Source organism: Pyrus communis, chromosome 12 (genome assembly GCF_041283825.1).
Source record: "Pyrus communis isolate YQ-2024b chromosome 12, ASM4128382v1, whole genome shotgun sequence".
Taxonomy (NCBI): domain Eukaryota; kingdom Viridiplantae; phylum Streptophyta; class Magnoliopsida; order Rosales; family Rosaceae; genus Pyrus; species Pyrus communis.
The window spans coordinates 1,011,330-1,025,446 of NC_142576.1; the positions used below are offsets into that span (position 1 = coordinate 1,011,330).

General features: G+C 39.4%; 1 protein-coding gene and 1 pseudogene across 2 annotated transcripts; one reads left to right on the forward strand and one right to left on the reverse strand.

Annotated features, from left to right (window-relative positions):
* Positions 1-519: 519 nt before the first annotated feature.
* LOC137745401 (uncharacterized) lies at positions 520-1,916 on the forward strand (annotated as a pseudogene). Its single transcript, XR_015954246.1, has 5 exons — positions 520-587; positions 702-804; positions 919-1,047; positions 1,206-1,401; positions 1,478-1,916. The product of XR_015954246.1 is annotated as an uncharacterized LOC137745401 (transcript).
* Positions 1,917-2,257: 341 nt separating this feature from the next.
* LOC137744773 (uncharacterized) lies at positions 2,258-6,258 on the reverse strand. Its single transcript, XM_068484571.2, has 3 exons — positions 5,831-6,258; positions 3,348-5,325; positions 2,258-2,964 (listed from the first exon to the last, which is right to left on the reverse strand). The coding sequence occupies exons 2-3, from the start codon at positions 4,995-4,997 to the stop codon at positions 2,581-2,583; spliced, it is 2,034 nt and encodes a 677-aa protein (XP_068340672.1). The 5' UTR covers positions 4,998-5,325; positions 5,831-6,258; the 3' UTR covers positions 2,258-2,580.
* Between the last annotated feature and the right edge of the window lie 7,859 nt (positions 6,259-14,117).

The following is a 14,117-nucleotide window of genomic DNA, read 5'->3' on the forward strand; positions in this document are numbered from 1 at the left end:
GGAGATGTAAAATACGTCAATTAAGACTATAAGAAATTAAGTTGTTGTCTAAAGAGATGTTATATATGACGTGGTAGCTGAGCTATTTGACTCCTTATTTTTTAGCATTTTTTTTTTTTTAGAGCAAACAAAAATAGAGTCAAATGTTTTTAATTTAACTTTTTAATGCACGAGTCTCATTAACGACCAATACGATGAAAACTTTTTTAACAGTAGTCTAAGCATTGGGCCTAATATTACGGTTTTCAATTTAAAGATGTGGTTACAGGCACAAACTGCAGTTCAAAAAGGCAAATAGAACAGCAAAAAAGGTTGATTCGCTGAGAAGTGAAGAAATGATCAATGACGAGAGGGTCTCATTACTGTATTCAGCTTCCAGTGCTGAGGCACATTGTCTGCCCTCCTGTTATCGTGCATTTTCCATCCCCTCATATTTGTGCGGTTACGTTTAAACCACGTCAACATTTTATATTTATATTATTTTTTGTTTTATTATCTCTATTAAAAAATTAATATAAAATGTTGACGTGGCTTAACTATGATCACACAAATAGGAGGGATAGGAAGGGCACGGTAACAGGAGGCAGGCAGACAATCTACCTCCTTACTAAGTGAATCAGATTCGTTCAGTTCTTCTGCTAGTAACTAGCAGCATATTTTTTTCTGTTCTTCTCATGTCGCTTGTTAAATATTCAATGCAGAACATGGGGCGATCCATGGAGTCATTTGCAACCAACGACAGAAATAAATGGGAGTTTGGTTGCTTATCATCGGAAAATGAATCTGAGATGGTGGAGAGCACAGGTAGTCTACATAGATCTTCTGTAAATGTATTAATATAGTTGCTTCCAACTTCCAAGTACGCTATATTCATGAAAGAAAAGAAAGTTTGATCGTAAATTGTCAACGTTATGCCAGGCAGTACGATACTTGATGAGATTTCAAACCGAGTACACATGCGGCTTATTGAATGTTGCTCACCATACTGCATTCGGAAAGGAAGCTGCCCATATGGTCGTCAGAAGTTTTGACGGAAAATGGCCTGAGGTTTGTTACTTTTATCCCTTCTGCAACACAACGGCTTCTGATTGTAATGAGGCCTCGATTTGTAGAGTTTGGAACACACTGAATTAATAGTACTTTACACAGATTATGCAAATCGAATCTTCTCAAACGATAATGCTTTATAACGTGTTTTGTTGCAGGATGTTACAATCCACGAAAGGTCTGATATCGACGAATTTGTTTGGTCGAGTCACAAGCCGCGGATGCCCAGGCCGATACTCAGCATGCACGTAAGAACGGGAGACAAAGCGTGCGAAATGAAGGTAGTAGAATTCGAAGAATACATGGTTCTTGCTGGCCGCACAAGTAAGCGCTTCCCTCTCCACTGAAATGCAGGTTTAGTTTTCCGGCATTAACATCGTATCTCTGAATAGATTCAGAAGCGAAGGATCGTGTTTAAACCTAACGTTAGCAATCTTCCAGGAAGTCATCGACAAATCGCGAAGTTACAGTCACTGGGAGTTTTACTACACAAACGTGACACGTCAAGTTGGGAACTCCTCGATGGCCGCTTACGAAACGAGTCTTGGAAGGGAGACGAGCACGAATTATCCAATTGTTAACTTCTTGATGGTAAGTGAAGCTGACTTTTTCATTGGAGTATTGGGTTCAAGTTGGTGCTACCTTATAGACGGAATGAGAAACACCGGAGGGAAAGTTATGGCCGGATATTTGAGCGTCAAGAAGGACCGATTCTGGTAGAAAATTCGTGCAAACTACCAGCAATGCAAATAGATGTGTAAATCATTAGCTCAACAATTGTGTTGTCTGTATACCAAAATGTATTGAACAGTATGCATCACTAATTCTATCTGTTAGCTTGTAAGTCCTGTAAAAATATCAACTTCTAACATGCAACGTTGTTCGTTTGTGTTTGTACCACTCCGTAAGTGCTTCTAGGGAACAATGTACCATTCCGACGATGTGAAAAGGTGTGTATATACAGACACATACCGAAGAAAAGACCGCCTCAAAAACCACCAGCCACCAATAGCCGGCGGCCCCTCCTATGACTAGACCCCCCTCTCCCGTCTTATCAATTCGTGTATCTTCCGAAGAGATGTATATACTTTCTATTGAATCTTTAGAAAGTAAGCATTTTCATACATAATTTAGCACAAACCATACAGAACTGAAACAGATGATGGTCTTGGCCACAATGACAAGCACAAGAAAATACCAACCACAGAAAGAAAAAAAAACTTGAAAATCAATAAAAAAACAACTTAGATACAAAGATTGATGCGAACTCGAAATTAGAACAAGAGATACCATCAGAAAAAGGAAAGCCGGTTCCTCTCTGATTTCACAGCACATAGCAATACAACGATTGAAGAAGATACATGTATTCTTCTTCTAAATCAACAATTAAGAGCCTAAAACGTATCAGGTAAGACTTTCGGGATAGAATCCAAAGTGAAGAATAAAAGTCAGGAGCACACAAGAATGGGCTTTACCTCATTTTTATCCCACGAAATCCCTCTTAGAGGTAGAGTAGCAGTAATTTATGCAAAACTATTCTTCAACATTCTCGCTTGCCTGATGTCCTGCATCACCGGGCTTGGCTGTTGCATGTTTCCTGTGTTTCTTGCTCTTGGCCTTCTTGGCTTTCATGCGGCGTTTTTTCTCATTGGCATCAACCCAGGTATAGTCCGATGGTACGAGGAAAGGGTCAATCTCATCCTTATACCGGTGGCTATCACTGTCACTTGATTGCCCACCACGACTTCCTCTCACCCACGACATCCATGACGAGGATCCTTCTGAGTCCTTTGACTTTGAATCCTGAAAATGTGCAGGACTGGAGAGAGGGGTTGAGAACTCCTCCACTGGCTGAAGCTCCTCAAATTTGGTAAATGTTACAAAAACTCGTATTGTTGGGACAATCGGAATAGCAACCTGTGGTAGGGAATGCAACATTACAAAGGGTAAACCTCAAAAGTACAGGATGTCAATCTTTTAGATAAAACTGAACGGTGAGAACCAAAAACACACACATGCAAATTTTGAAAAAACAAGATTCTAAAAAGAACCCTCCTCAATCATGGAGAGATTTCACCCAGAATATATTAAATTACCAAATATCAAGAATATTATTTGGCAGAAATTCATGGATTTGAGGCAAATTAAGTTGAATTTTGTTTATGAAATATATATTTCAATCAGGAAACATAATATAGTAACTGGATAGCCTGACCAAATCAACATCAAAATTGCATAAACAACCAAACAGTGGAAAACATATTGAAAAATAGTCGATCAAGGTAGAACTTTCGTATTACCTTGACAGGAAAAGTGCCAGGGGGCAATTTAGTTGTCAAAAGCTCCCTGAGTCTCCTTATAGCCTTGACCTTGTTTGCTAAGATGTCTAGTAAAGGAAGAAGCTCATCTGTTTTCAACGGGAAATCTGGCGTCAACCACAAGACAGGTCTCAAACCTTTTTTGTACTCACTCTCATGCTTAGAATCAGTCAACCCTTTCTTCTTTTTCTTCTTACTGCTTTTATCTTTTCCCTTTTTCGCATCTGCAATATCGTCTTTAGGAAATTCAGATGATGGTTTTTGATGATCAAGTGATTTCTGGTTCCCACCTTCTGGGGCCAACTTTGAGAACTTTTTCAAAAGCTTTGGATCTTCGGAATCATCGTTTCCCTTCGAATTTTTCTTGTTCCAACCAAACCAACCCTTCTTCTCCTTAACAACACCGTTGGATTCAAAGTTCTCATACGAGCCTACTGAACCTTTTTCATGACAGTCAGAGTCTCCATTGTCGTCTTCCTCACAAGCACCATCTGAGTTCCCCACACGAAATGCAGAATCCAACTGCCTTTTTTCTTCAGCAGTCAATACATCGTCATATTCATCATTATCACCACCATTTGCCACCTTTTCTTCATCGCCCACTGCAAAGAGTTCCTCGTCAGTCATAGCACCTGGAACCCGCCTTGACTTCACACTCACCATCACGTGAAGCATATCATAAACTTTGGCTTTCCAATTTCCAACCGTCTCAGTCCTCTCCTGTCGCCTCCAATTCAAATGGGGGATAAGCTCAGCCTGAGTAACATCAATGCCTGGCCTAAACATATTCGTTTGTGACATTAAGGCCACTTCATGGGCAACTTCAGCTTCGGTTGGTTGAGCACCAGCTCCTTCCAAAGCATTTGTGATTTCTTTCTCCTTATGTGCAAGAACAATCAAAGAACCAGGTGCCAAATTCACATTACCATCCTCTGAAGAGTAGCCCTCTCCAAGAAACAGAAATGTTTGATCAGACCTTTGAATGCGAAACCCATCAAAACCAGCAAGGGTCATGTCAGCTCGGAGATTAGAACCACGCTTCCAAATTCGGTAAGTATCTGATGGAGCAATTCGACCAATAAACGGGATGACTGAGCTCTCAAAATGAAAAGTCATCTCCATATAAAAATCACGAATCCGGGATGTAGAGGCAACAATACGGGGAAGTCTACGACACCATTTGGCCCACGCAAGGGGCTGGTAGTGCCGTGCAATAATCATAGCAATTGCTTCCTCTCTAGTGCAGACAGCTTCTTGGAGAGCACTCCAACCATTCTCATTTTGAAGACTCCAATCAGCACCAGCCGCCATCAAAATCTCTGCAGAGCTTGGGTCCCGGAGACGTACAGCTAGATGAAGCGGAGTCTCACGACCAGGAACATCTCGGCGATCAATGACAGCAGATACAGCATCAGCTCGGAGCTCAGCCTCAAGAGATTCATCTTCGGTGCTTACTTCACTGGCCTTGGCAAGCCGAGGGAGGGTAGAAATAATACGCTTGAGAGTGGCGTAGTCACGGCATGCAACCGCCAAATGAGCTGGACTGTGGGAATATTTGGAAATATCTTCCACTGATTCTACAGATTTAACTGTTCTCTCATTTCCTAAGCTATTGCTGCTTTCACTCTTCATTTTCGGAACTCAAATTCAAAATAATTGTGCTCAAATCTTCAAGTTCACCATCCCAAGAACAACAAACCAGGCCTAGGGTTTCACGCCAACAAAATCTACCAAATTAGGATTTTTGTTTTACCGGTGTTCTAACTCCATGAATTCCGAATCCCGAAACTTCAATAAGAATCCAGTCTGAATAGTCCGTTCCAAATCAAATCAGACTATGTTTTTCACTCACCATTGCTAAAGCTTTAAGCATTTTCGCAGCTCAATCTCCGAATCCAAGCTACACCAGTTGATCTTGAGCTACATCATAGCACATAAAAGCTGCCAGAAAGCCTCAAATCTGTATAACAAACAAAAGATTAAACTTTTTAGCTCAAACCATCACAGAATAACAAGCAAGCCTTTGTACAAATGAAGCGAAAATTTATCATCTATGCCCCAATAACCGAAACTCAAAATCACAACTTTCGGATAGCTAACTTAATTGTATCTACGTTCTCACAAATGCCAACCTAAAAAGGACCCAAAATTTCAATTCCATTTGTTTCATTTTCTTTCACTCCCTCAACTTTCCGAGCAACCAAACAGAAAGTAACTTTCTTTCTCCTTTCCCTCTCTAAAAGATAGAGCAAGCAGCCTCAAATCTGTAAACCCAAATTCAAAATCACAACTTTCAGATACCTAACTTAATTATCCACATTTTCCAGCATACCCACCTAAAAAGAGACCCAGAATTTCAATTCCATCTCTCCCATTTTCTTTCACTCCCCTCAACTTTCCCACCAACCAAACAGAAAACAACTCTCTCTCTCTCTAAAAACAGAAATAAGAAAGGAAGAAAATACCTGAGAGAAAACACAAGAAATCGATTGGGTTTCCAAGCCAAGCAAAGCTCTTTCTCCTTGCCCTTTGCTAAGCTCTTTCTTCACCCTCTGTGGGCTCCAAAATTGAGCTGCAGAAGGAGAGAGAGATGAAGGAGAGAGAGGAAAGAAAAGAGATGGAGGGTTAATCGGACGGCTGGTATGGGATTTCAGATGTGGGATCTAACAGTCAGGATCATATTATTATCCCTTCTTGTTCTGGGTTCACGGTGTATTATTCGCTTTGAAAGTTCAACTCGGTGCAGAGAGGATGTGACCCGACTCGGTCCCTGACTCAGTCCCCCACCTCAGATCTCTGTCTCTCTCTGTGTTTCCAGGTTGAGTCTCTTCACTTTTGCTTTTTCTCTCTGTCACAGTTTTTGCCTCCCTTTTTGCAGTAAATCACTTTCCTTGCCATTCTTGGTGAATTTTCTTCTTTATGGTAGATGGTAAATTAATTATTACGATTTTACCATGTTATTATATATGGTTAGGTAAGTTTAAGGTAACACTTTTAAGTCGGGTGTGCTATCCAACACCCCTTGTTAATTTATGTCTCTTGAATTTCTTTAATTCAGTCGATTCGACGGTTGTAAATTAAGAGAGTGTGTTGAAAGTAAAAAGGGATGTGTTATCATTGCGAGCTTGTTTGGAAATGTTTTTTAAATGACAAAAGCGATTTTTTTTTTTTAAACGATATTATCTACACTAAGAGGATGAATGAGTGGGGTAAGACTCACAATGGGCAAGCAATAACATAGTTCAAATTAGGGGTGGGCAAACAGGTACAGGAACCGAGGTTCGGAGCAGGTACGGGCCGATTCCTAATTTTTAAAAAGAAAAACGGGGCGGGGCGGGGCTGGCCGGGTCCCAAAGTATAAAAAATGGGTACCCAGACCGACCCGTTTGTAACAACCCCAATTTTAAAACATTACTGTCTCCCAGGCCACTTTTCCTCCCCGTGGCAGTTCTCACTCTCGAGAGTCGAGAACACTATCTCCTTGTCTCCCTCTCTCATATCTCGAGAACACACAACACACAGACCAATCTCTCGAACCTTCTCCCTTATTCCTTTCCTTGTTCTTCTCCCCCCACCTTTGCAATTCTCATTCTCGGAGAACAGACACACCACACCTACACCCCACCGCGACCTCCACCACAGTGGCGCACACTCCGGCGAGCACCATCACCACCTGTGGACTGTCCCTCCTCCCTTTCTCACCTCCCGGCGAGCACCAACAAGCAAGGGGAGGCCTTGTTTAGGCCGTACGAGGCAGATGACCCATCAAACCCGAGCTGGTTTTGGGATCCAGAGAAAAGGGATTGTTCATTGTGATGGTTCTGAGCGTGGATTGCAGAAAGAGGCGCATATCTTGGCAATTGCGACGACAGAGCCTCGGCTGCAGCTACGACGACGGAGCCTCAACCATTGTTGTCCTTCGATTAGCAGACTCAATTGCATCCACTCCCACAAAGCAGTGGATGCCTATAATGGTCGGATTGTGGGTCGGATTCTGCCTATTCTCAGTTTATAAAAAATATATATATATAATAATAAAAATTAAAAAAAAAAAGAGTTGGACTCGTGGGGCGGGGCGGGTCCAGTAAATAACGGGCCGAGAAAAGCCCTATTTCAAAATTCAAAATCCTTCTACCTGGACCGACCCGTCCCGTTACATTTTAAAACAGGTATGATCTGGTTCCTTCAAAAATGGGCCCGGCCCTGCCCGGGCCCAGCCCTAGTTCAAATTCGCCATTGGTAAGAATCGAACCTAAGACCTCTCACTTACAAGTGAAGAGAAATACCACTAAAATGTAGTACTAAATGGCAACTAAAATCATTTTTTGTGAAAATATTTTGAAACCAATCCTTAATTAAAATGTAAGTGAATTTTGAATCACTTAAAAACTTCGTGCAATAAGCAAATAGTTGATGCTTCTTGTAAGAAACACATCCTATTCCTACTATATATGTATAATTCTTGTATTGTAATATGAGATAAGGTACAATGTTTTTATGTGGTTTGTTTTGGTACTATAAAATGATGGATGGTTTAGATTATAATCCAAGGATTGTCAAGATAAAGAAAAAATAATTTAGACCTATCAACCACAACCAATTATCTTATATTTTAGATCAAATCATGTAATCAACACATTAAGGATACATAAGGTATCCCCACATATTCATAGCAGACTAATCCTCGTTACAATGCAACTCCAATACCACATATGTACAACCTCAGATTCTACAATACCCCAAAGCATATTTGGTGGTCTCAGAGATTGAGTTCGTAGGAGTTCAAACTCAAGCTGGAGTTTCCAAACCTTTGCTCACTTTTCTTGGGTTTGCAATCAACGCATTGAATAGTTGTGATTATTTGTTTTCTAAGGAAATTAATGAGTCCTGTTTTATTTATTGATATTTCTATCACAAAAATTAAAAAAAAAAAAGTTATTTTATTTCATTTATAAGCAGTATTTTTACTGTAAGATAGACTAAGCAGTATTTTTAATGCAAGTGACCCTTTACCATAGTGGTGGCAAAATGTTGAACCATTGCATGACGGCGTGGATTCAAACTCCATCACTGACTAATCTAACAATGACAAAAAAAAAAAAAAAAAAAAATCAAGAACAACCTACCACTTACTTAATGAGTGGTTTTGGCTGCAAAAATTAATAAAACAAGAACAAAATAATAGGCCAAGAAATAAGGGACTTCTTGTATTATCTTCCACACGCATGTACACTAGAATGTATGAAGATATTTTAAAATTTTGGAAGATTTTATATAATTCTATACTCATTTAAGTTTTTGGGTCTTAAAAGAACCACCGACAGTTTGCTATGTTATAGTTGCCATCTTAGTTATTTTCATGAGATTGCATCGCCAACTTATTTTAATTAGGAATTTAGGAGGATAATTGTCACATCCCAATCTGGATTTCCATCACATTTCGGGTTCAACTCCACTGTAACATGATATTGTCTGTTTTGGGCCCGACGACACCGTCATGGTTTTGTTTGTGGAATGTTACAATCCACCCCTCTTAGGGGCTCGACGTCATCATCGGCACACTTCCGGCCAGGGATTGGCTCTGATACCAAATGATCACTGACAATTTGCTATGTTATAGTTGCCATCTTAGTTATTTTCATGAGATTGCATCGCCAACTTATTTTAATTAGGAATTTAGGAGGATAATTGTCACATCCCAGCCCAGGTCCCCATCACATCTCGGGCTCGATTCCACCGTAACACGATATTGTTCGCTTTGGGCCCCGACGACGCCCTCATGGTTTTGTTTCTAGGAACTCACACAAAAACTTCCCATTTGGCCACCCATCATGGGATTGCTCTTGTGCGTTACTTGCTTAACTTTGGAGTTCCTACGGAACCCGAAGCCAGTGAGCTCCCAAAAGGCCTCGTGCTAGGTAGAGATGAGAATATACATATAAGGCTTACATGATCCATTCCCCTAGGTGATGTGAGATGTTACAATCCACCCCCCTTAGGAGTCCGACGTCCTCATCGGCACACTTCCGGCCAGGGATTGGCTCTGATACCAAATTGTCACATCCCGGCCCCCACCACATCCCAGGTTCGACTCCACCGTAGCACGATATTGTCCGTTTTGAACCCCGACCATGCCCTCACGGTTTTGTTTCTTGCTTTTGGGAACTCACACGAGAACTTCCCACTGGGTTACCCATCATGGAATTGCTCTTGCGCGATACTCACTTAACTTTGGAGTCAGTGAGCTCTCAAAATGCCTCGTGCTAGGTAGAGATGAAAATATACATGTAAAGCTTATATGATCTATTCCCCTGGACGATGTGTGATGTTACAATAATGAGGAGCCAATCCATTCCTCACGTGAAATCTGATTGGCTGGCTACTTTAAAAACGGTATCCCAATGCTTTTCATTGGCAACCAATAAGTAATTTTGAGTTAGTTTGGTTATAAAATAATTTTAATTTATTTCTTATTGGAAGAATAAATGCTTAATTAAAGAAAATATTCACATACTACATGCGTGTGTGTGTCTATATATATATATATATATATATATTATGTACTATTATAAACAAAATAACTAATTAATCATATGACCGTAATGTCAGAAATTTAACGTAAATAGATAAATATAATTATATGGCATTTGTATATGTGAGAAATTTCGAACACCGGAAACTTTAAATTTAATTCTATGCCATGACATTCATCTTCAAAATCACAGTTTTATTTGTAAGAATATTTGCTAAACAAATAAAGAGACTTTCTTTTGCCTTAGCTTCTTGTGTGTACAGACTTGATATTCTATTTATCTTTTATGCCTTTTTTTTAAAAACACAAAAAGCTGTTCCTATTTTAGTTTTGATAGCTTCTTTTTTGTACTTTATTACTAAGGTTTTGGCCCATGGGGACCATAATGAATATATATATATATATATATATATATATATGAGAGAGAGCTTTAAGGGAAGAAACCTCTATTTTTTTTTTTTTTTATAAAAATAGGAATTAGTTGTGGGGTCCGCACCATATCAAACTTCAACGATCCGAATCGTCTATTTTTTAAGTTGCACCTCATAGATCATCTTTGCCAAATATTAGCCAAATCAGAAATATTTAATACATCTAATTGGGTTCAAAAAAAATTAACGAATACTTTGTTATATAAGTAACAATGAAATTTTATCTTGATAAATAAATAGGCAAATGATTTCGGATTGAATTGAATTTTTACAAGGATGATCTATGAATTGAGACTTACAAAATAAACAGTTCGGATTATTGATGTTCAATTAATAATGAACCCCACACCTAATTAAAACATGCAGATTTACTTGCATAAAGGGCCTATATATACACATATCCTATGTAGATTCCCTTCATGCTCCTCAACTACTCCTCTAAAAATTCTCCGAGTCCATGGGGTGCCATAGCTATTGCTGCTCTCCCTTCTTTTTCTGTGCTCGTACATGCATTGGCCTCTCTAAACCAGCCATGCATGCATGCCGCATGGTGGTGGTATAACACGTACATATGTGTATTATTATATGATCCCCGTCAGTGATAACTAACTGAATCTGCATCCTTTCTTTTTTGATCTTTCAGAGTGAAAGCCCCCACACTTGACCATGGAAACAAATTAAACTAAAGAAATTGGCACTTACCGATCTGATCTGAATAATCTGATGATCGAGGTCACCCTCCACCTGCAACTGCAAAATTTATATACTTCAATTAATATTCTTAGTTTGGAGGATAGTAACACATACGTGTATATGTACAACTTGTGATAAACAAGATTTTATCCGGCTCTAATAATCATATATATATATATACACACACACACACACACACACAGACACACACATAAAGTTATACAAGCTACTGTCATTTGGATACCCCATGCTTTGAGATTAAAATAATAAATACAAATTTATGTATAGGAACATGGTACGAATAGTGGACTGATGTTATGATGACTACCATCCTACCTATGTTCCTTTGTACGTAAGGTGAAAAGCCATAATTTCTGTTTGTTAGATAGATCAATAAATGATATACTTTTGTACTGATAAAACCTTGTAATACAAGTAAAAAATGATAAAACCTAGGAAGGCCTACTAACGCTTCGGTTAAAATATGCAATTACGGGGCAGAGGTTCAAGACCAAAGAGGTAGACTTAGGGAGACTTTGGAAGAGACTCAAAAGACTTAGAGTACTTGGATCTAATGGAAAAAGTGACACAGAACCGAGCGCAATGGCGTTCTAGGATTCATATAGCCGATCCCATTTAGTGAGAAAAGGCTTTGTTGTTGTTGTTGTTGTTGTTGTTGTTGTTGTTGGTGTATGGTGGATTGCAAACGTACAATCATACTCTGATAATCACATATAACTAACGAATAATGATTTAAAAACTACATCGATTGCATTGGTTGAGTATTGAGTATCAAGGCATCATATGATCAGCAAGTTCAACTACATTCTCAACTTCGGCATCAGCTTCGCATGCAGCATCGCATCCTTGTGGATGGTCTCCTTGCACTTCAAATAGAAAACTCTTCTTCTCCTGACAGTTCTGATTGGTATGGTCGCTGCTCCCCAAAGGACAGGACTCTGCCTTATTTTCCAAATGAAAAGCCAAGGGATGAAGCACCCCAACCGGAGCTATGGAATCTGAAGAGTGCAGTATAATTTGAAACTCATCCAGCACGATTCGAGCATTCTGGAAATTAAAAGAATCATGTAGAATGAAACAATTACAACGTGAATGATATAAACTTACAACAAAGAGAGGGCAGTCCAGTGTCAATGTTTCATATTCCCCTCCTTCGCCGCACACGTTAATCCCATACAACCTGCCAAAGAATGGAAGATTAACCAACAGATTTTTGGATTATATATGCTCAATATACAATCAATGATGGTAATATCATGTACTGGAGAAATTTTGGTTTAAGGGGGTTGGTCAGAGAAAACAAACATACTCTTCCAACTTATTCAAATAGGGTTGCAAGAATGCTATTCCTTTGCCCAAGTGCTTTGAGGGATCCAACCCTATGGCAGCAGCCTACGATATACTTCCATCCACAAACCCCGGAGCCTTAAATTATTTTTTGGAAATTACTACAACATTGTAGGCAATTATATATGAAGAGTTCTTAGAGCTGAAAATTTACAAAGGTTATTACCGGTAAGAACACTTGTAAATATTCAGCTCAAATAATGAACTTGTTCTTACCGGTAAGAACACAAGTAAATTTTCAGCTTTACTAATGAACGTGTTCTTTCCGGATGTGTAAATTTTTAGCTCTACTAAAAATCAGGTTCTGACGTCTCCATACCAAAGAAGAATGGTGACAAATGTGCCGTTGAGGGTAACCAAGAATCAAAATCTGAAAATGGTAGGATAGCTGGTAATATACATTTCAAGTATTGTGATCTTTCAGCTGATGGAATTTTTTCTTGCAAACCTTCTTAACCTTGGGTGTCTTGCAGTTGAGGCGAAAGAAGTAGATGCTGTTATTAGTAAAGTGGACACTTTACAGGGTTCCAGCAGGATTCAGCCCGATCGATTCATCAGTACCTCCTGTTAAAAGACCTTCAGATAGCTGTCAATCAGGTAATCATGGGAACCACAAAAGGTGCTTAGTCATCACTGAAGTTTTCAGCGAATGAAAGAGTTGATGGCACTAACATCGCTGTAGCTGGGAGAAAAGCAAGCAAGACTAAGAGAATGAGAGGCCCCGAGATCTCTGCTGTTAAGACTGGGGAGCATGTTGATCACGTACGTGATAATGAATCTATCTGCTCTTCAATTTCTGGATACAGATATGACTTTTGTGGATAGTTTTGGTCATTCATTCGTAAACATGTTATCTTGTTCTATTATAAATACCATTTCCTCGATCGGTAATCTCTGCGTGAACTATATCTGCATATATTTTTCATTCAGATGCGTTTAGGGGTCTGATCTAGAGAAAATATTGGACGGAATCTCTTTTGATTTGATCGCACTCACTCTTTTGCTAACGAGCCAGTGCAGTCGTCCGCTGTGCGCATGTTCCAGTTCTTCCTACACTTTTGCACTCACATAAACTGCTTTTCCAACTACATGTAGGGGGGCAGAATCTGCTTGAATGCCACTATTAAGGATCCAATATTTCATAGGGTCAGGGATGTTGCCCCAAACAAGGTATTACAATTTGGAAATATTTATAGCTCCACAGAAGCACAAATATGCTTTCATGATACTTGCCTTCTCATCTTTGATTCATCTCACAGGCAATATTTTGCTTACGCTTATTCTGAGCTCGGAAGGAAGAAAGCACTTCTTGGCCTCCTTTTTTTTTTTGGGTCGGATTTATCCTTCATTCTGTTGAGGGTTTTTATCACAAATGTAAGCCTTTGATTCGTTGGTTTACGCTTACAATGCTTGTGGTACAAAATTTTGAGAAAAGTCGAGGCAAAATTCTCCAATTCTTCCATAGCACGCAAGCGTTTTCACATTGACCATTCACTCTTGCTTGGGTTTTCGCTCGGTTTTGGGAGAATGGCTTGTAATCGGATGAAAAGGAGGTGAAGAAACCGAGCGAAAACCCACTTTTCTTGAGAGATATCACATTATCAGCTCATCAGGTGGCACTCTGAAGCAACAAGGGTAAATTATACGAAAGAAATCGATTGCATCCACTCAGAATATCAGGTCAATATCTTACTAGTTCGTGCAATACGACGAACAAATGCGAAAAGA